The 22,243-nt window shown below is 42.5% G+C and overlaps 1 protein-coding gene across 3 annotated transcripts; it reads left to right on the top strand.

Moving 5' to 3' along the window:
* Nucleotides 1-25: 25 nt before the first annotated feature.
* On the top strand, nt 26-21,737 carry pxnb (paxillin b). Of its 3 annotated transcripts, XM_040028456.1 has the most exons (14): nt 26-361; nt 13,661-13,869; nt 13,996-14,081; nt 14,187-14,326; nt 14,402-14,582; nt 15,482-15,596; nt 15,716-16,987; nt 17,769-18,035; nt 18,155-18,562; nt 18,690-18,851; nt 18,949-19,122; nt 19,199-19,280; nt 19,376-19,524; nt 19,626-21,737. In XM_040028456.1, the coding sequence occupies exons 1-14, from the start codon at nt 349-351 to the stop codon at nt 19,890-19,892; spliced, it is 3,525 nt and encodes a 1,174-aa protein (XP_039884390.1). In that variant the 5' UTR covers nt 26-348; the 3' UTR covers nt 19,893-21,737. The 3 variants fall into 3 exon arrangements, with proteins under 3 accessions (XP_039884390.1, XP_039884389.1, XP_039884391.1); XM_040028455.1 differs by lacking the exon at nt 26-361 and having other exon boundaries at nt 12,201-13,869; XM_040028457.1 differs by lacking the exons at nt 26-361; nt 15,716-16,987; nt 17,769-18,035; nt 18,155-18,562 and having other exon boundaries at nt 13,624-13,869.
* The last annotated feature ends 506 nt before the right edge of the window (nt 21,738-22,243 follow it).

Raw genomic sequence — 22,243 nt, forward strand, 5'->3', positions numbered from 1 at the left:
TTATGTGAACAGATATGCACTACATGATCTAGAAGGTTTATAAAAAAATCACGGTTGCTTATACAGCCATGACATTATTTGGGTATTTGGAGATATTTATTTTAAACGTGTAATTCCGGTATTTGGCCGCTAGATGTCCCTCATCACCGCCATTCAGTCGGCGCGCGCCCTGGAAAAGTACACACATTGGTACACACAAACTGCCGCGCGTTCACGAGAGCCATCCTGACTGACCAACTTCCAGGGCAGCAGTGCTGGTGAAGTTTGAAGGGGAAAAGTCAGATTTCACAAACCATCCGGAAGGTCGCCAAACAAAAAATTGACGCAGTCCACAACTAGGCAGCAGCTATGGACGATTTAGGTAAGTTATGAGGGTTTTTTTTTTTTTTTTCATATGTGGGTTTTCTGCCCCCAGTTTGGAGCGGATAGCAGGGTGGAGGGGTAGTCAACGTTACGAAGAGATTTTATGCTGGCTGTTTGTCCAATGTAGCTTTCTTATCCAGGGAAACTTGCGAATACATGACAGAAATGTTACAGTGACGAACGAAAGAGTGAATGTTGTACCGACTTGACTTTCTCCTCACACTGTTGTAAAATAAGCAGCCTAGTAGGTTAGCAGCTGGACATCGCTAGCCTTTAACTCTACCTACTTTTTAACTCTCCCTCTCCGAGGTGAAGCGAACGTCTCTGGCAATACCACGCCGCCCTGCTCGTCTAAATCAAGGTCTTTTTTTTTTTTATCAGTATGTGTGCCGGAGGGAGGAGTTATTTAATGACATTTTGACATTAAGCCTTAACATTACCTTCTCAACTTTTGCCCCAAGGCTACTCATTCCAGCTTTGAAGTGGTAGAGTCAACAGGCCTCCCTGTACAATGTGTGCTCAGCCCTGGCCTGGCTGACTTCTAGTGATCCTCCAGTGTGACAAACTTAACTTGCAGGGATGTATAATTACTTGGTATACTGGTACACTTTATCGTTTTATATCAAAAACTAAAAACTGAGGTATAGGAAGCGGAAAGATCAGGTCTGAAAACTGTTTGATTAGACATGTGCAAGTTGAGAAATGCTGTAAGAGTTGGACAATCAGTACATCTTTAGGGATCTCCTGATTGGGAAATTCTGTGCTGATACTGATAATGAGCTCATATTCAAACATGTGTTTATTTACCTAGCAAACAAACCTTCATCATAAGAAATAACTCTGTGCTGATGGAGACTTTTAAACTGTCTTTAAACATTTGTCACACACCAGATCAAACTGGCCTCTACCATTAGGCCGATATCTTGATGTATCCCTGACAATTTTGCACAGGAAAATATACAACATGTTTGTTAATGGCCGAATGTCATTTTCTCTTAGCTGCTTCACATGTCTGTCATGACTCTTTGTGCATTTTCTGTTTTTGTTTTGTGTTGGGAGACACTGTCTCTTAATAGAGACTGTAACTTGTAGCTGAGGCTTTTTTCAGTGTCTGTTAATATAACTGTTATTTCTGGACTGGTGTGGCATCCCCTTGTATTACTAATTTGATCATCACAAGTCATGAAAAAACAGTGATGTCATCAAATAGCTTGTGGATGACTTTAACTGGTTAATTTTATTTCTTTTAATAATTTAATCAGTTTTATGAATCCTTTCATCGGTACTACAGGTTTTATCTGCCTTTTATCAACGCCAGTTCTCCTGACGTTACCAGCGTCATCTTTTTTTTTTTTTCTTGTTCTACTTTGGCCCCACTTTTAACCTTTGACACGCAACGTCTGAGTTTCTAATTATGTTACACTTTTAGCAGCTGGCAGGTTTCTATATTTACATTACTAATTCAGTACTTGTGAAAAACTTGTTTCACCAGTCAAATATCTGTAGGAATCTTCTGATCTCTGAAAGTAGACCAGCAGTGAAATGGATTTGCGAATTGTTTAAGTGGAGAGATGATGGGCCGCATTTCCCATTTGTCTGTTGTGAGAATACCTCAAGGAGCCATTACACACTCTCGCTGCCTTATGAGGCTGAAAGGATTGATTGTTGGTTGAGAGGGAGCCTGTAGGCTCGCTGACGGAGGGGGCGAGGCTGCTGAGGAATTTCGACCATCACTTTCTGACACGGTCCAAGGCCGAAAACTCTCTGGGTCACGACTCGCCTCCTGTCGCTACTATCTGAGAGAGGGATGTTGGTTTCACATGTGTCTCATTAGAATATGGGTACCCTAGTAATTGCAGGCACTGTTTAAAAAATTTGATCTTTGGGGTTTGGTTGCTTAACAATCGCAGTCATCCCACATCCTCCCTAAATACACAAAAACAAGTCAGTGTAAATATTTTTAAATATCACATCACTGAGGTTTACTCTACTGCTATTTACCTGCACCTGCAGGTCCTGATATTCAGGGTCACTGTTTGAATACCATGTTTGTGTATAGTGATCTGGTGTTGCTCACTGCTCGAGGTAGAGAATTCCATCAACAGATTGTAAGCATTCTTCCCATTTGTTCCTCTGAGTCAGATTTTTCCAGAGGACCTGCTTGATCAGTGAGTTAGCACAGATCATACAGCACAAACTAGAGATGGGATCACAACAACCATGAGGCCAAAGATTTCCCGGACTACACCCATAATGGAAAATGTTGTTTGTACACCAGATGTAGATCCTTAAGGGGAGTTACAAATACATTAACAATGCAAAAGGCTGTGTGACGGGGGCGTAAACACACATAAACACCTGCCAGGGTGTTCATAGCCATCTCGGTTGTAATTACTGCTGGAGTAGGTGAATCAGGGGTCGTGTTTGGCCATGATAACAGACAAACACAGTCATACTGTTGTGGCTGGTTACCAGGTGGCAGCCAGGCTTAGCCTTCACTTCTGATGTGGCCAAGGGGGCGGCGACTCATGCAGATGTGGCTCTTAAACCACATGTGACGTAGTGTCCTCTCTGTTGGCTCTGTTGTGCTGCATTTCATGTTTGTGGGGTGTGTGCAGCTAACATTCAGCTCTCTGTGAATTCCTGACGATTGTGTGACATTCAGGCAGACTGACCTCACTCAGTGAGCTGAAAACCCCCTGTTCCACCTCTGCATGTTAAGAATGCGCATACTGACCTAATACGCACACATGCAGTATGCTCAATGGTCACAAACAAAGTGAGAATAATATTGAGTAACAGAATGTACTTTTTGCTTGCAGTTTCCCATTGAATGGTTTCTTTGTTAATTACTAGAGAATCAAACTGAAAGATTAGTGACTGGACACAGAAGGGAACTTCTCCTATTTACTGCATTCTTGTTAAATATATTATTTTAAAGTACAACAGAAACTATAATTCCAAGGGCCTAAAGGCAGCTTCTTCATTTTTAGACTTTGTTTTGCAAAATCTAGGGTCACTCCCCAAAGCTGTTAGTACTCATCATAGCTTTTTTGAATATATGTCCACTTACTCAAATTGAAACCAAACTAATGTTGGCAACCAGGATCACTAGGAGTCCTTTTGTTTGTTCGTCCACAGATAATGTCAGTATGTGTACACTCCCATATAAAACCTTGTTTTCTTAATCCAGGGCTGACCAAGTAAAACATTGACGCAGTTTCTTATGATTCTAATTTTCATTTACAGGTCCTTCTAGTAAAGCTTAATAATATTTAACTTTTAAAAAAACAACACTTTTTTTTTTTTTAATTTCAGAGAGACCACTTCATCCCCTGTGTAAAGCTTTTCAATTCAGTTTTACTTTATTTACATAACGGCAAGTTACAACAGCAGTCACCTGAAGGAGCTTTATATTGTAAGATAAAGACCTACGGTGATACAAAGAAACCCCCAAATATCAAATGACTCCCTATGAGCAAGCGCTGGGTGACAGAGAGACGATCCAGCAGGACCAGGCTCTGGGAGGGGCAGCCATGTGCTGCGAGCAGGTTCGTGGAGACGGGAGGAAGACAGGACCAAAGACAGACTTCTTGAGGCATCGCATCCTGAAATCCCAGCTTGTGCTGATTGATCAGTTCAGTCCTTGGAAAAACTGCAAGACTGGTTACATAATGTATAGGTCTTGAGGTTTTGTAGACATGACAAATAACTGTGATGTTACCTTGTCTACCATTTTTCATATGTAAGACCATGTGAAGAAGGCCCCAGTCACACAGTCCACAACTGGTCAGTAGGTGAAGGATTCCTCTGAAGTGATTGATTGAATGACTGATTGATAATAGACAACTGAAGTAGGCAGCTGTAGAAACCAGGGATTCTACTGGTATTTCTCTGAAATCCACCTGAAGGATGCCTGCGTAATCCGGACCTTGCAAAAATAAAGTCACTGTTTGTAACAAGCCAAAGAGAGACTTATGAGAGAAGTTTCTCTGTTACACAGTGCACAACACTTTCTTGCAACGATGTTACTATTTTTGAAACTGCTTACTTCATTCCTCCACAAATTTGAGAACCAAGTTGAACTTCTTTAACCTTACTGTGGCGGTGGAGCAGTTTTCTTTGTTTTTGTGTGTGGTTTATTTTTCCTTTTGTTTTTAAATGCACCGTCTATAGTTTAGCCATGTAGCTTAAGGTAATGCTAAAAAAAAGCTAGTTGCGGTGAGGGTACCACTACAGTACTGAAGGTGACATGAAAATACAGGAACATACATCTAGTCCTTGCTTCACATTTTTCTCAATTACTCTGTGACCTCAGTAAACACTTTCCTGATGTCTTTGTGGCCTAATTGCCAGTTTCAGGTCATGTTGAATAAAAAAAAGAAGCCTAATGTGTTCATGATTAGAGTAGGAAAGGAGAATTATGCAGGATATGCTTATTGGCTCAGTGTGTGAGTTACATGTCCGTTCCCACTGAGCATGTGGTTTCACTGTCAGATCCAACTCATCACAACCTATTTCAAAACACACAAGCTAGAGCTGACGAAAACACTCATTCAGAGGCTTCATAGCAGGACTTGACTTGACATCAAGTGACTGTTGACTTGTCTTCATTGGTGCCCCGTATAATCCAGAATCAAATTAAATTTTTCTTCTTTCCCAATGTTGCCAAGTGCTTGCTCATAGGGGGTCGTCAGATTGTTGGGGTTTTCTATATATTATTGTAGGGCCTTAACCTTCCAATGTAAAGTGACTTGAGGTTACTGTTGTTGTGATTTGGTGCTGTATAAAAAATAGAATTGAATAAGTCACGGAGAGAGAGCGGTTTTCTATAGGAAAACAAAGCTTTGGGTTTTGTAGCTTTGAAGATCGTCTACATGCGTGAAAAGCCATGTGAAAACTTAAATGAAAGGGGAAAGCCCTCAGAGCATTATATGGCCACTTTAAAGGAAGGATAAACATTGGCTATCTTTGCAAAGAATCTGAAAAGAAGCTGCAGAGGAGAGGTGCTCTTTATTGCTTAAAGGCAGACTTTAAAAAAGTGGGAGCCACTCGGCTTCGTTTCGCAGACATAATGAGGGCCATGTGGTTGCTCTGTGGAATGAAACACAGCGACACCTTATAAGAATGCCTTTGGTAAACACACAGTAGTCCTGTAAGATTTACTGTAACAATAACTGTTGATCACCTTGAAGAGGAACGCCTTATTCTTGAGACAATCATAGGAGTTGGTTGAGATGTGAGGCAGCTGTCTTAAATGTTTACAGCGTTTACGCAGCATACCAAAAACTCTTAGGTCTTTAGTGGTTTCTGTGTCCTAGTAATTCCACAGCAGAGTTAGTGTTACCAGACTAGCTATCATCACCCCTTGAGGGCTGCAAGGTTGGTGCATACCATCCCTAACCAGTGGGCTTGCCTGCTAGGCTAGAGAGAAGCTCCCGACTGTAAATCAGCCTTGTTCCCGAGCTCCACACCCATCCTGTTCTGGGTCTGGGGAAGAGCTGCGTGGCTGACCTCATCGCTTGGGAAACAGAGCCTGCCCCACATCCTCAGGAAACAGAGGAGAAAAACAATGAGCAGAGTCAGCGCTGGGGGCAGCTGGGGGGCCTTCAGTCTGTGATCCTGCTGCTCGAACAGCCTTTCCACTATTAAATGCTGTTGTACGATACTGTTCTTTCCACTCACAGCAGCCTTCAGTCCCTTCCTCTTCCCTCCCTGCCATACTGTTTCCATGCCTTCACTGTTCCCCACTCTTGTAACTTCTCTCGGAGAATAGTGCTGATTATTTTCCTAACAGGTCTGGGTAATGTAGTAGGAATCTGAGTCGCTGCTGTATTCTTCCAACATTACTGAAGCCGGGGACCTCCGGGGCATATCGGGGGTTTCCTGGCTTTGGAAAAATGGGCCTTTTGGGGGTGGCAGCGCACCTAGGAATAATTGATCTGTCTATAGTAAAGGCAAAGAGCTTCTACTGCCTTATGTAAGGGAAGCGGGTGCATTTTTCTGTTATTCCTGCCTATGTGATCAACAAAAATGTATTTTCTACTTAAGTAAATGAAATCCAGCTAAAAAAATATTACTGTCCTGTTGTTATTCCTTTGGGGGGAATAAGCTTGCTTATTCAGGGGTTAGCTGTCAGTAAGTCTCTGGAGAGGGGAATGTGTTTCCTTAAGCGGAGCAGGGAATCTCACTTCTTTTCTAAAGAGTAATTATGCTGTCATTACGTTTTGTTTTAGTCCATATTTTGTTACTAAGACTGAAACAAACACTGATACTCTGACGGTGACAAAATGATTTCCAGCTTTCTTGGTTCCAAAGTAAGAGCTGCAGTCTGTAGTAAACATGCTGCCTTCAGCAAATGTCGACACATGAGTTTGAGAGCTGCTCAAACCTGATGAAGTGAAGAGGTGTTGGCAAAGAAGGAAAAGACGACGTGTAGCATAATAATAATGATGATGATGATAATAATTTGAGTTCTATAAATGCTGCGTCATTTATATACAAGCTTTTCTTGTATGAACTGATAAGATTATCAGTAAATTGTAGTCAATTTTCTTTATATCTCTGCTGGGACTCTTTTCTTTGAACTGCTATTTTTCTCCATTCAGTAGTTTTTCTTTAAAACTTGATCTTTTTTCTTTTTTGCACATTTCCTTTTTTCTCCACTTCTCCAGTGTCTGAGTTTCATGGTTTCATCGTCATCAGGGTTTTCCCTGCATGCAAAATCTTCACAATTGTACATTTTGAAAACATGAACCTCTATATGCACAGTTTTATGAATATGGTCCCAGATCAGGTGATGTGGAGACGCTTCACCTACTGAAGCTTAAACCAGAGTGTGTCAGAGTTTCACTAGTGTTTGTGATTTTAAAAAACTGATATGAGGCTCAGCCCAACAGTTCTGTCTCATGTAGACATTTAAAGTGAAATACATCATAACATTTAGAGTAACTTTACTGCTGTAATTATTACTTTTACAGCTAAGTTTAATTTAATTTTTTTTATTAGTTATAAATGTTATTAAAAAACTAGTGTGAATGAAACGGTAGTAGGATTATATTCATACACAAAAGCTGACTTGCAACTACAACTTGATTATATGGGAAGATGAGAAAACCACCAAGTGTACATATGAGGTTAAAGTAATATAATAATTACTTATTCACAAAAATTCAGTTGGAACAGGTGGTACACTTTCCATATTTAAATAATTCTTCACATTATGACACTTTCTTTTGTCCCAACTGTACGTTCTTAGTGTTTAAGTCAAAGCATTAAGCCCTGTTAGTTTGAAGCTTGGGTGACTGGTTTCAGTCGGTGTTTAAGAGGGACAAGACGGTCTTTCTTTGACCGTTCTTCTCATCCTACCCAATTACACTCTTATAGCACAAAAGGCTGCTCACTGACATGCAATTTATCTACATTCATGGCTATGAATGTGTCCTCAGTGACTGGGGTGTTACATCAGTCTCCACGTGGTGCCATGTCATCTGATTTACTGGTCTGTGGGGAAGTTCTTTTATTTTGGTTTGGCGTTCCCTCCAAGAGGAGTGTCATCTTTCGGATATGGGATTGCTTGGCAGGATATTTTTAGATAGTAATCACCCTACAATGCTTTAGTCATTCTGATCCATTCATTCATCCATTGTCTGTTTGGGATCGTGTGTTGTGCTGTATAGACAGGGTGCGAGCCCCTGCAAGGTTTGACCTTTATTTTTCCCCTGGTCCACTATTTAATCAAGTTTGCTTTTGGTCCATTTTCTTTCATTCTCACCCACATTCCCGCTCTGTGGTTTCTACACAGCCTTCCTTGTCTGTCTCGCTGGCATCTAACCCTCCACCCCCTCTCCGTGGCCCCTGCCTGTCTTGTTTGATATAAATATCATGTTGGGTTGGCCTGATGGGGTAGGGTTTCACCCTGGGATTGTGGCCAGTTCTGCTCTTTTGCTCCCTGGCTATAAACAGGTGAGCTGTAGACCTCAGCGGCCCATCACCATTGCCCACATGTTAATAGAAAACATTAGGCAGCCTTGGTTTCCACCCTGCACGGTACTCTGTGGGCAATGGGCAGTACAAATTTTGACATCTCCCTTATCCTGGAATTCAAGGCATGCTGCAGTTAGTGGAATCCATCCTGTAATTGTCAACACATTATTTCATTTTCTGTACTGACAGATGGTGTTTTGTATCGGAGCACATTCTTCACAGGCTCACTACCTAGGATCCCGCAGCATTGAAGGAATGTCCTGCTTAAGTAGCTTTGATCACAAAGCGTCATTTAGATTCCAGTTGAGACTGGTTGGGTTTTTAAAATGAGTTTTCATTGGATTAGGGTGACTGTATGCTCCTGTTCCTGAGCCACCTTCCCTGCCTGCGTCCCTGCCTGATCTGCTTGCTTTTTGCCAAGTGGACAGAGGAATGTGTGGAATTCCCCCTGCACCTTCACTCCCATCTGATACACACAGCAGGACGATGGCATGGCTTTGGGTGGGTGGATAGGGGTGCAGACAAGACTGTACATGCGCCCACTGCCACAAGAATGTGTACAGTGTCCACATGACTTCAGTTGTTTGTTGAACATAATAAAGATTAGTTGGCACAGTGTGGCCGCAGTTGAATCCCCTGAAAGCGCTGCTGTTGGTTTAAATCAGCACATTGTACGAGTGAAGCAGTTGGTGCACGTTACACCTCTGTCCTGCTTTCTTTTCAGGTTGCACACTGGTGTATCGCTGCTTTAATCATTCTCATCTATTCAGAGACATGAAGCAGGCAAACCTAATACCTGCAGAGCAACAGGTAAAACACGATATGCTGTATAATAAATTGCCTGAGTCTCTTTCTTCTCCATCTTCTTTGTGAGAGAGGAGTAATGACATGGTTTAATCTTTAAACTGTTGGATGTCGAACCCGTTTCTGTATTCACTGTGAAACACAGCGTTTAAATCATAGCTCACGACTTTTGCAGACACCCTTTTAGATGACAGCTTCATTCTCCAGATCTTGCACAATGGACCATTGAGTCAGGATGCTGTTAGAGCAGAACTGGACTTTGTCCATTGTGGCTCCTACCCCCTGTCTGGAATGGAAAAGATTAGCCTGTTGCTTGGCTTACAGTGCATGTTTGGATTCTCGGTGTTTCTAACTCTTTGTGGACTTAAGTTTTTTGAGGCTGGCGAAGGCTTGTTGTCTGTCCTCATGACAGTCAATGCTGCCCTCGTCAGGGAAATGAGGAGCAGCAAGCAAGTTTAACTCCCATTTTCATTCTTTCTCCTTTTATGAGCTGCAGTAACAGACATCAGAGATGTGCTTACAGGCCACCCACTGAGAATGATGTGTGTGGATTACAGGCTGCTTAGTCAAAAGCCACAAAAGGATGTGTGATGGAAATTTTGGATTTTCTTTCCTAATGTCCTGTTTTCACTGTCAGAGCAAATTTAAGGTGCTTTTCTTTTCCTCAGACATACTTTCTACTTCTACTCTGTAACATGTCAGATGGAAATATTGTTTACTTCCCTAGAATGATCTCACATCTATTGTTACTTATTGTTTACAAATTCAAGTTGTTAACCTAAAGCACATAAATGTTTCGTGTCAAAAATTCTTCTCTAGCAGTTTATATAAACTGTCAACTGTTTTTTGTAAATGTTTTAAATTACCGGCATCAGAATATTTACAAACCAAACAACAGATTAAAAGAGAAGATAAATAGTTGAGATTATTCTATAATATAAATAATTGTTAACTTGAATCTAAAACAGAATCATTCTGTCAGTCAGTTCACTAGGTAATCGTTTTTGCTCTGGTTTCTGGCTATACTGGTTTCACAGAATAACATATTATGAAAATTTGACCGGTATAATAAAATGTACATTTATGTTTAAGTACAGCTGCATGGAGGTTCTTACCTGCATAACTCCATTCCCCTAGTGACTATCTGCTGGACTGTTTCCCTGGCTATGCACACAAACACATATGCAATGGAGGAAACATCAGACAGAAGTGATATGAAAACACTGGTCTGTGTCCATGGCCAAAAAGAAGAAAAAATGTGATTTATTGGGACTGATTGCTTGAGGATGTGTATAATAAATCTGATATCAAAGCAGCTCATAAATAATGAAAGACATTCGATATGTTTGCCCATGTTCTGTAACACCATCTGTCTGTGTAGTTAGAGGAAGTCTGTGTCCCACTTATAACGTTAATCCATAATGTTAAAAAAAAACAACTTCTTCTTTTTTTGTTTTTTGTTTTTTTTAATAGCCATCATGACTTGTACTATCCAAAAAGTGTCTACATTATGGCAACGGCTATACCTATATTTTCTGACAGTAACCTGTGACCTACATGCAACCACACACATGCACTGAACCCTGTCATATGAAAGAAACACAAACTTATCAGATCTACAGTAGCTATGATACGTTGCATATATGGATAGGAGCAGTCTAGCTGAGCTGCTGTGCCTATTTTTCCTTTATGGGTGTAACAAGTTTGGAACTGGGACCAAAATGACAACACGAGGAGCATGCTACTCAGGTGCAAACATTTAGCATAACCCCAGTTCTTTGAAAAGCAAATGAGGGTTGAAAGAGAACTGTGTATCATTAAGGCCCATGCATCATAATAATGGAGTTTATATGTTATCCAGTCTGTGACTAATGGATAGGTTTTAAAAAAAGAATGCTCCCTTGTAAAGAGCAATAGAGGTATTAACCAGCCTCAGGTTTTAGAGAATCGTTATACCCTGTAGTTTCCTGAAAAGATACTACTGTACTGATAATTGAACTAGTGTCACATTCAGAAAACAAACTCTGATGTATCAATATTGGCTTATCACAGTAAAATGTACTAAAATGTATTTCCTATTATGGATACTCTGTGTATATTTATCCTGGAGATCATGGTCCTGTGTCAGGCATACATGTGTAGTATCACCAGCTGGGAGCAGGAATAATAAGTGCAGAGTTGCTGTGAAAGGAGTTGTCTTATAAACTTGGCTCAGAGGGCCTGAGGCAGCATGGCTGCCCTCTCTGTCAAGGCTGTGAAGAACTTTCTAGGAATACATGGCCATAATTAGTAACCTAAGGCATTTATTTATTCATTTATTTTGATTTGAAAGGCTCTAAGCTGCTGCTTCATGACAAATGTAGATCAGTACCTAAATGCGCTATATTTCACATGACTCACCTTTGTCCCAAAACACAGTTGTGGTATTCTTTTTTTAATCTAGCGGCTTTGTTTCATGAGTGACAAAGTCAACTTCAGTGAGACCTTGCTCAGCATGTCAGCACCAGGTGCAGATTATTTTGGGCTGGTCATGATATTTCAGCACATTTGCACAGACATGGGCTACTCACAGAGCTTCCCGCTTTAAATAGATTAGAGCTCCCATGTGGTTTATGTCAAACTTTTCAGGGCTTGTGGCAGTGTCTGTGGATTGAGGGCTGTGATGAAGGGTTGAGAGAGAGTATATATGAAATTTGAAAGATGGAGACAGGTGTGAGTTTTCTTTTTGCGATATAGACCGCTCTGTCGCTAGAAGATGTACAAGATTTAAACTTTTGTCACACATTATTCTTGCTCTTGACCAAACACCTGTGGAGCTCAGATCTGTTGGTCATATTTTGCTAATGCATTCTCTCTCTCAAAGTTCATTTCAGCGTTTGTGTTGAGATAAGAGGGTACTGAGAGGATACTGTTTGGCCCTTAAACCACTCCCCCATTAGACTGGCAGCCTGTTATCGCTTCACGCTGCTCACACTCACACATTGGCACCCACACAGTCACAGTCCTTCATGAAGGATATTACAGATACAGGTGGAAAGAATGTAAGTACAGATACTGAACTTTGTCAGGATTTCAAAACTATATGGTTGTGTTGCATGTATGCGTTTCTCTCTGTGTTTGTGTATTTTATGCTGGAGGTTTCTCCATTGACTTCATTCGGGATGAATTTGGGATTTCGTGGTGGAATATTTTGAGAATTTGAATTATTTTGTAAAATAAAAACTTTTAGGAAGTTTTCCAGAATGATATGTAATCAGATGAATCTTGTTTCTTAACTTCTTTAACATTTTTTTTAACTTGTCAGCTCTCAAATACTTTAGAGTTGGATATTTTCCCTTTGGTTGCTCTAAACAGGCGCAAGTTTTAATCCTATCTCACCAGTGACTTGGTTTTATGTTAAGAGATTAAAATATTAACTCAGAAGAGGCAGGAAATAAAACTTAACAAATCCAAATCTAGAGAGCCAGTCTGTGCTAGACAGACAGGTGGTAAGAGCTCCCTGTTTCTTGGATATTTGGACCGTTTTCCATCCTGCCTTTCAAAGATATTATTCTTTGTAACAGGGCCAAGCCTCTGTAGTGTAACACTATGCAGCCAGGGATTGCGGTCTATTCTAGACATGCTGCAGATGGATGGATTGTGTGATGTAAGAGTCTATTTTGTTCCTGCGTTCCACCAAACACTCGCCAGGGTAACACTGTACCCCCTCAACCCTGGACCGGATTCAGAAACATTTTCTGTCTCTCTGCTTCTTTGTTTTATCAGTCTGTCTCACGAAGTTCACACTCAGGCTCTTGAAACTAAGACTAATCATAGACATGAACTGGATGCATGGCACACGGAGCTGACAGATCAAATGCGTGGTTGCTCTCATTGACTTCAAGTTTGTATCTTAATGTGGACTGTGGGGAAAAACACATTGCCAGTTTCTGGGGGATGTTTTATGATTTAGAAATTGGGTGTAGGTGTTGTAGTGTGCCATGCTGCGGTGGTCACATTTGGCCATGTACCCACCACAGCATGGATGACCTGTGAGGAGAAACCAGTTTTGTTAACAGGCTGGAATGAAGGGCTCAGACTCGCTGGCATTGTCTGTTACAGCCTGACGCCAACATCAGTAGTGACCTCAGAGCGCCCATCCATCCGTCTGTCCACCCATTTTGTTAACCAGTTATTCAGCAAGAGCTGCAAGGGCTTACAAGGATAACACACTATATCATCCACAGCTAAGGCCAGTATAAAATCACCGGTTACTCTGATATTCTCTGAGCTGTGGGAGGAAACCTACACAGACACTGGGAGATTATGTTTGCTCTTCACACAGAAGGGAGATCCCACTGAAGGTGTGATTGGTTTTTATGTTTGCAGGCTAAAACGTCTTGGAAAAAGACCTTTAGAATTTGTTTACCTTAGACAAATAGATCTATTCTGATTGTTGTTTTGGTTGGACAGATCATTTTTTATGTTCTCACTGTGCCTTGAAACATGAATGAATTGCATCTTTCAGACGCGTTGCTGGCAGACCTGGAATCTACTACATCCCACATCTCAAAGCGACCTGTATTCTTGCCCGACGAGACGCCCTACTCCATCCCTACAGGAGGACAGCCCTACCAAGATGTTACACTTCCACCTCCGGTCCCTCCTCCACCTTCAGCTGAAGCTCTGAACGGGTCCCTGAGAGATCAGCCTGATTCCCACCACTCCTCTCAGCAGGTAGATCTCTGCAATGTTTGTGATCTGATCTCACTTAGTATATCAGACTCTTCAAATGAGAAACAGTAAATGTTACATTAATTAAAAAAAAACCTCAGCAGTTACTGGTTGGTGTATTCTCTGCAGTCACTGGGTTCGGCACAGAAGAGCTCATGGTCAAGGGACAGTAGCAGTTCTCCGTTATCTCACATTGAAGAGGACCACGTTTACAGGTAACTTCCACACACTCAGGATGTTGTGTATATAAACCTGATTGCGTCATCTGGCATTTTCTTTAACTTTTAGTTTCTTTCGGTAAGTTATCTCTGTCTCTTTAGTTTCCCAAACAAACAGAAGACATCAGATTCCTCTACAACAGCCATGACTTCTGCATTGGGCAGTAATCTGTCAGAGCTTGACAGGCTTCTGCTGGAACTTAATGCTGTGCAACAGAGCTCCCCTTCATTTCCCACTACAGGTAGAGACGAAGGCTTCAGATTTATCAGTTCTAATGGGATTGAGCATCATTAGTTTCAATGTTATGTGTCCACAGAGGAGGCAGCTCCTCCCTTGCCATCCTGCAGCATCACTCACTACGAGAACGGCGGCACACCTGACATCTTGGTAAGCCCACCACCTCAGGAGAAACCAAAGAGGAATGGGAGGATGGAGGACGCCCGACCTACTGTGGAAAGTCTGCTGGATGAGCTGGAAGGCTCGGTGCCTTCACCCAGGTATCTCCACTACAGCTGGGGTCTAACTTGGCATTAAAGTCCCCTCTAATCAGTGTTGCAGACTTTTTGTTTTGTGTTTGATTCACTATACTAGTTCAGAGTTAGACACTAAAAACGGTCTTTATATTCTTCAGCAGAAAGTTTCTGAGACCTGGCAGAGTAGACCTGTGTGTTCATTTGCAGTTCTGTATTTTTATCCCTAGACTCTACTAGAATAGCTTTGCATGATTTGCAGATTAAATTAATCCTAATATATCTGATACAGAGTCTTTGTGTAGCCCCTTCAGTTCATCCACTGTCTCAAGATATTTTAGTTCTCTCCCTGTAAGGCCATGCTCCCTTTAGTCAACTTTCTTCTGATGCGCTGACCCTTTCAAACAAATGATGTGTGGGGCTTCTGCAGTCACAGAGCTTTATACCCGGATATTTGCTCATTTTGTCATTGCGTAGGACTTAAGAGTAGAAAAAATATTTGCAGATGTTGGGCTCTTTTTTGTGTGCAATTTCTCCCGTCATGCGACCTTATTGAAAAGGATTCCAGAAAAGTTCCACACAGGGAGGTATATATACTTAAAATGTATGTGAGAGTGTTGATATTGGGTCAAATGGAAATATCTGAGGTTTCTGAATGTGTATTAGCATTTACAGCTTCTTAACAAATACGTGCATTTTCCATGCGCAGTAAAAGATTGTGTAAGTTTACAGCAGCATTAAATGGTAGCTGTATTGCTTTGTGTGTGACAGCTGCCGTGGGGAGACTGAGACATTGTTGAGCAACACAGCACCTGTTTTGCTTTGATAATTAGAAATCATCAACTTACACAATTTTGAGCTTCACTATTAAAAAAAAAGTCAGTGTTTGCATGGATTTAATAATCACAATGACTTGTGTTTTCCAGCCCCTCCACTCGCCACAGTGACTTGGACACATCCTCTCAACAGCAGGCCAGAATTTCAGCTTCCTGTGCCACCAGAGAGCTCGATGAGTTGATGGCCTCTTTGTCTGACTTCAAGGTATGAGGGAGCATTGGAAAGGCTTTATTTAAACAACAAATCCCAAGCTTCTCCTGTCATGTTCTTCATGATTGCTTTCTTCTTCTTCTTCTCTCACTTGTGCTTCTCTGTTCCTCTAGCCTAGCTCTTTAGGCTCTCTGCTTGAACCAGCAGGAGCATCTTCCAGCTCGTGCCACACTCCAATGTCCTCTTCCATTTCCCCCATGGCTTCTCCTTCCTTGAGTCTGTCTCATCCGTCTGCCTGTGCCTCTCCTCTCTTCTCTTTACCTGCTGGGCTAGAGCTACATATAGATGAGGATGGAGGAGATGGTGGCATGTTGAGACCCCACCCTAGCCATCTCTCTCCACACAGTCCTACATCCTCATATTCTGCAACCAGTGAGCTAGACCTGGACTCTGTCATAGATGTCTCTGCCATCATGCTATCATCTCAAACCAAGTCTCTGCTAGTCCTCTCTCAGTCTGCTTCCTCTAACTCCAACCTGCTAAGAAGTAGCCCAAGTCCTTCCAATACCACTACCCCTTCACTTACCTCAGTTATCACTGTCCTGGATCACAAGTCCTCCAAGTCCCCAAGTCCATCTGTAGAACGGGTCTCACCCTCAGCTTCTGGAGGTAAATCCTCCTGTGCTCCTGAGAGTGTAAGCAAGGGTTCTCCTTGTTTTTATGATCTCGATGTCAGTTTCTCCTCTTCGTCTTTACCTACAACCCAAAACTTCACCCCTCAGGTCTCAGCCCCCTCACCCCTCCCCGTTTTTGTCTCTCTGTCTCCACCTTCAAAAACATCCTCACCATCTCCAGTCTCGCCACTAATAGTCTCTTCTCCAATGGCCTTTAATAACCACAACAGACAGTTGCTGGAGACACCACCTGCAACCCATACAACCACCAACTTCACTGTACAGCAACCCCCTGTGGTAGAGCCATCCCTGGATGAGGCACTAGACAAGCTTCTAGCAATGAGTTTTTCACAAAATCACACAATGGCGAATGTGGATGGACCTCAGCTGAAGAACGATGCAGAGTGTCTTGGCAGAGGAATGCAGGAGGTGCACGAGGAGCTCATCCTACCCTTGGACAGAAGCAGTGTCCAGCCAGACACTTTCACCAACACTTTTACAGACGATTCAGTGGACGGAGGCACAGATGGGAATGGAGACCTGGACTGGGCAGACGAAGAGCTGTCCATGTCCTTACATGACGGTCTGGATGGCACCATGACCCCTTACACTGAGAGGCTCTATACAGATGGCAGCATGACCCCACTGACAGAGGCCAGCTGGATGGATGAGTCCATGACCCCATCATCATGCCCCGGGACCCCTGACGTCACCCTGGACCTGCCCCTGCTTCAGACTCCCACTATAGACAGAGTCTCAGCATCTGGACATGTACGCTTCGCCGGCGCTGCCTGATTTTAAAATGTTGTTTTGCTAGTTAATGAGACTGATGCGCCTTTAAATCCCAGCCTCTGCTGCAAGGGTTTATCTTGCATGTTTTTTGAAAAACTAAAACATGGCATCTAATATTTTATCTGCTATTTTGACCACTACTATGATCCTTACATCAGATACGATTATGATTGACTAGCTTTCAGTGTCATCAGGGCTGTGATTGGCTTGAGCTCGATTCTTTTCATCCCTGTAAACAGACCTTGGAGGAGACGCGCCCAGTTACTTTAGCCAGGCAAATAAACCAGGCAGAAAAACGCTAAATTTTTAAGCTTTGATCGATATGTAGAAACTACATGTATTTATTTAGAAGAAAATGCCTTGTAAGTAAGAGGCTGAAGGAGTTGAAGCAAGCTAATTAATAGATTTTGCTTGGAAACTACTCTTACAACTAACCTGCTGTTTGGCAGCACCAGCACTCTGCATGGCACCACTGCATTTGTGTGAAGGACCAAACTGAGACCTGATGTTTATGTGGCTGCTTGAGAAACTGAAGGATGAGACTTAGATCATCGATAGCAGTGGCTTCTGCTGAAAGCATGCATGAAGTTCCTAATATGGGACTCCGAGCTCAGTGACCACTGCTTTGCCGGCACGTCAGTGACTTGAAAACGGCTGGTGTGACTGACCTGCTGCCTCAGTGCTCTGCTGTAAGTGCTTGAGCTTGTAAATTGGAGTGGACATATGATAAGGTGTTCGCTCCCTCCCTCCCTGCTCTTAGATAAAATCAGTTATTAGGCGCACTAAGGAGACTCCCAATGTGCACCCCATGTACCGAGAGGCTCACCTGCGCAGGAAGATGGGACCCATCATTGTAAACAAGAACTCTTCCCAGGACCGTCTCATAGAAGAGCTTCAGGGTAAGCTTGGGATCGGCCGCTCAGAACGGAGGCGCAAACAGTCCGATGATTGGCTGACGGAGGGTGTCATCGTCACGTCCAAACCTCAGCGATATCGTCCCGATGGGGCGGGCAGTGAGGTCGACAAGGTTGGCTTCAGTGTGCTTGACAGTTTCCACAAATTCTCCTTTCGCAATTATTTCACTTTTTGTTTCCCTTTTCTGCACATTTCCTGTCTCCTTCCTTCTGTTTTTCCTCTTTTCTTCAGATCATAATTCCCCCCGAGTCTCCTGTCCCCGTGAGGAAGGTGCTGCCACCTCCCTCTCCCCCTACCCCTCGTCGCCCCCCTGTCATAGAAGAACCTAAGCGACCCCTCCCTGTACAGCACCCCCCTGTCCCAATACCACCCCCACCTCCTCCACCTCCTTCACCACCTCCACAACGTACCCACCACATTCACGAACCAGTTCCTGCTCCACCTCGGCAGTTCATAAAAGCCTCACCTCCACCGGCTCCAGTCCAGAACCCTTCTACGCCTAAACCAGAGCCGCCTCCTCCTGTCCTAAAAACCCCAACCCAGCCACCAACAGTGGACTCGGTTCCCCCAGTTGCACCCAAAGTCCTGGTCTCTGTAGGCTGCCAAACTGAGTATGACCCCATCTTCCCTCCAATGCAGGCATGAACCCCTCCCTCTTTTATTCCTTCTGTTTTTCACACTTATTTTAAAGTTAAGTAACCCTAAACTTAAATATTTTTGTTACATTTCAACAGTAAATAACTATTTTCATACTGAACCATTTCAGATTATGGCCCAAGGGAAGGGTGGTGTCTCCGGTGGACCCCCGACACAGGTCAACAAGCTGGACAACATGCTTGGCAGCCTGCAGTCTGACCTCAACAAACTGGGCGTGCAGACAGTCGCTAAAGGAGTTTGCGGAGCCTGCTGTAAGCCGATTGTGGGACAGGTGAGATGGTTCGGTTAAGGTAATCTTTTGTCTGTAACATAAATAGATGTTTTCTAATCATGCTTTGGTTATCTGTTTTTTGTCAATTATTTTTTAGGTGGTGACCGCCATGGGCCGCACATGGCACCCCGAACACTTTGTGTGCACACACTGTCAAGAGGAAATCGGCTCCAGGAACTTTTTTGAACGTGAAGGACAGCCCTACTGTGAGAAGGATTACCACAATCTGTTCTCTCCGCGGTGCTACTACTGCAACGGGCCCATACTGGATGTGAGTCACTGCTCTCCACACATGTGGTCTCTGCTGTAGACGTGTCAGCCTATAAATGTCTTCAATGTCCATTCAGAAAGTTGTGACGGCGCTGGATAGGACATGGCATCCCGAACACTTCTTCTGCGCTCAGTGTGGCTCTTTCTTTGGCCCTGAGGGTAAAGTGATACAAGTATATGTTTTGAATCATACTGCTTAGCAGTTTCTCTCTACTTTAGAGTGGATATAATCTCTTGTCTCTTTCTGCTTTCAGGTTTTCATGAAAAGGATGGAAAGGCATACTGCAGGAAAGATTACTTTGACATGTTTGCACCGAAATGCGGCGGCTGTGCCAGAGCCATTCTGGAAAATTACATCTCAGCTCTGAACTGTCTTTGGCATCCCGAGTGTTTTGTTTGCAGGGTTAGTGTTATGCTTCAGTCAGGAACTTTTCTATAATAGTTTGCATGCCTTGTAAGAAAAAGAGTACTAAAATAATAACGTGTGTGTGTGTGTTTCTGCAGGAGTGCTTCACCCCATTTGTGAATGGAAGCTTTTTTGAGCACGATGGCCAACCCTACTGTGAAGTGCACTACCACGAGCGCCGCGGCTCCCTCTGCTCCGGCTGCCAGAAGCCCATCACGGGGCGCTGCATCACAGCCATGTCCAAGAAGTTTCACCCGGAGCATTTTGTCTGTGCCTTCTGCCTGAAACAGCTCAACAAAGGCACCTTTAAAGAGCAAAACGACAAACCCTACTGCCACGGCTGCTTCATCAAGCTGTTCAGTTAGAGAGTTAGGGGGAACGTTTAACACTGGCACACTTGGGTCAGGGCTAAAATGAGAGTCTGAAGCATTTCTAGCACAGGGAGAGTGAGAACGGGTTTAGTTTGTATCGCAGGAAGCCGTCTCTGGATGATGGCGTTGGAAGTGTGTATGGGCTAAGTATGTGCATGTGGTTGAAGCGGTGTGCTGCTTCGGCCAGACTAAATGTTTTTCATGTCATTCAGAATTATTATTTTTTTTTAGATTGACAGCAGTTTATTTGTGAAGCTTTTTATGTGTTGTGAGCGGGTGACTATATCGGATGAAGGTATATTCGGTCTTTAAAGGAAAATCTTTTTCCCCCCCTCCAAGACAGCAACTTTTCTCCCAGTCTACTTAGATGTGCTGAAACAAGCAGCTGTCTTGTTTGTTTTGAGTGTGTATGTATGTGTGTGTGTGTGTGTGTAACCCTCAAATCGTTTTATTTTTTATCTTTTTAGAAGGTGATAAATTGTTACTAAGCACACTGAAACTCTGATCTATGAAATGCTCGGTGTGTGGTAAAGTTACTCACTGGTTGAGTGCGTCATTTTAGAAATCAAAACAATGAACATATGGCAGGGAACAGGTGACCTGTTGTTTTTACACAATATAAACTTTTTTTTAACAAATGATCAGGATAAAAGGCCTTTTACGTTCTCTCCTCCCTAGTATAAAGTCAGATAAGGCACATCTTTATATAACTGATAGAGTTGTGTTTTATGGTGAAATGCATCTTTAGTGTCCCTTGACCAGAAACCCCTTTCTAGTATGTCATATTTTAATTAAAGGTGCATACTGTGTTACAAAGCAGTCAAGGGCAAACTGAGCATGGATTAATATTTGACTCAGCAGTCACTGCGGTGTTCACTCTTCATTACATGTGCTGCCAAATCATTCCTTTTGGTTCCTCTGAATTAAAGCGAGTCTAAAAGCAGTTTGTTGGATTTGCCTCGTACAGTAAAGTGAAGCTGCACAGAGATATTGGGAGTACAGTGTTTTTGTGCTACACTACCCTTACTGTTTCTGAGTACATCCTGAGAATTTTTGTTGTTGTTTTTTGTACATGTCCAATGCAGCTACATTGTAAGCATGTACATGTGTTTAATAACCACTCGTTAAAAGAAGGAAAGGGCTGCTGGGAAGGCATAGCGGAGATATTTGGATGTCTTTGCTGATATTACTGTATCGAGAAGCTGATGAATGTTTGTTTTTGAGAGAATGCAAACCGTACACACAACTTGCCTGTGATATTCCGATAACTATGCAACTGTGGATTAACAGCTTTGTATTTCAGCATCAGCATCTATTTCTTAGGCTGTCTGTGCCATTGTATCATGTCTAATAACACTGGCAAATTCAGCAAAAAATACTGAGAGCAGGTCAAGAGTCCGCTGTTCTGTTTTCATGTTATTAGTCTGTGAGTTTGTAAAAATGAGAGCCTGGTGGTCTGCTAGAATAACTGGTAGGACTAGGATGACTCGTCTCCCTCAGCGTCTGAGTAGCATCTACTGTATGACCACCAGGTTGGGGTTCTGTACATGGTTATTCATACACAGCAGACAGATTTGGCTTTTTGTCTTGTTCAGGGAATTCTAGAGCCTTAATTCTTCTTTTTTTTTTCTCACTGTATTTAAGATATCCTGTAACAGTCGTCTTTTCAAAATGACTTTCGTAGAGGTTATTTAACCAAAGCCATACCTTCTTTCAGTTTTTCTTGTCTGTTCACTTTGTTTTTTCTTTTCACTTTGAATGTCAATAGATACAAATAGTGAGATTCCTCTGTTCTAGCCTGATTATGCCAATAAATTCAGTTTTGGTATCAAAATGTCATCCAAGGGTCTAATTTATGCTAAGCTTTTACTTTGTGTGCAGCTGTTACCCTTAAGCTTTGCAATTTCCAATGCTATAATTTTATTCTCAGCTTCTAGAGAAGCGTTGCATGATTCACAGGTAAAAATGACCCTTATTTATCTTGGTACAGTCCCTCAGAGCATCCACTGTCTTACACAAGCTGTTTTAGCTTTCTAGTCCTTCCCTTTAAGCTAGCCATCTTCTGATTGGCTGAATAGTGCAGACAAAAGGTTTAAAGAGAGGATTAGTGTGGCTTTACTAAGGATACCTGCTCTCACTAAAATCATCAAAAACACTCACAGAGATTGTTTGTACACACGACGACTTCATTATGTAAAGTTTAATTCATCACAGTTACATGGATAATATAAAATAAGGAAAATCATCATAGGTCCGCTTTAATCAGACATTAGTCCAGCTGTCGAGCACCTCTTTCAGGATGAGGTAAGAGCCCTCTTCTTCTGCTTATCCACTTCAGGGTCACA

The sequence above is a fragment of the Simochromis diagramma genome, unplaced genomic scaffold (assembly GCF_900408965.1).
Source record: "Simochromis diagramma unplaced genomic scaffold, fSimDia1.1 OVJJ01000781.1, whole genome shotgun sequence".
Classification (NCBI taxonomy): domain Eukaryota; kingdom Metazoa; phylum Chordata; class Actinopteri; order Cichliformes; family Cichlidae; genus Simochromis; species Simochromis diagramma.

Coding starts and splice junctions, on each gene's coding strand:
- pxnb (XM_040028455.1), top strand. CDS start 13,639: ATGAATGAATTGCATCTTTCAGACGCGTTGCTGGCAGACCTGGAATCT. Junction 15,597..15,715: donor CCTCTTTGTCTGACTTCAAG/GTATGAGGGAGC, acceptor CTGTTCCTCTAG/CCTAGCTCTTTAGGCTCTCT. Junction 19,123..19,198: donor GCAACGGGCCCATACTGGAT/GTGAGTCACTGC, acceptor ATGTCCATTCAG/AAAGTTGTGACGGCGCTGGA.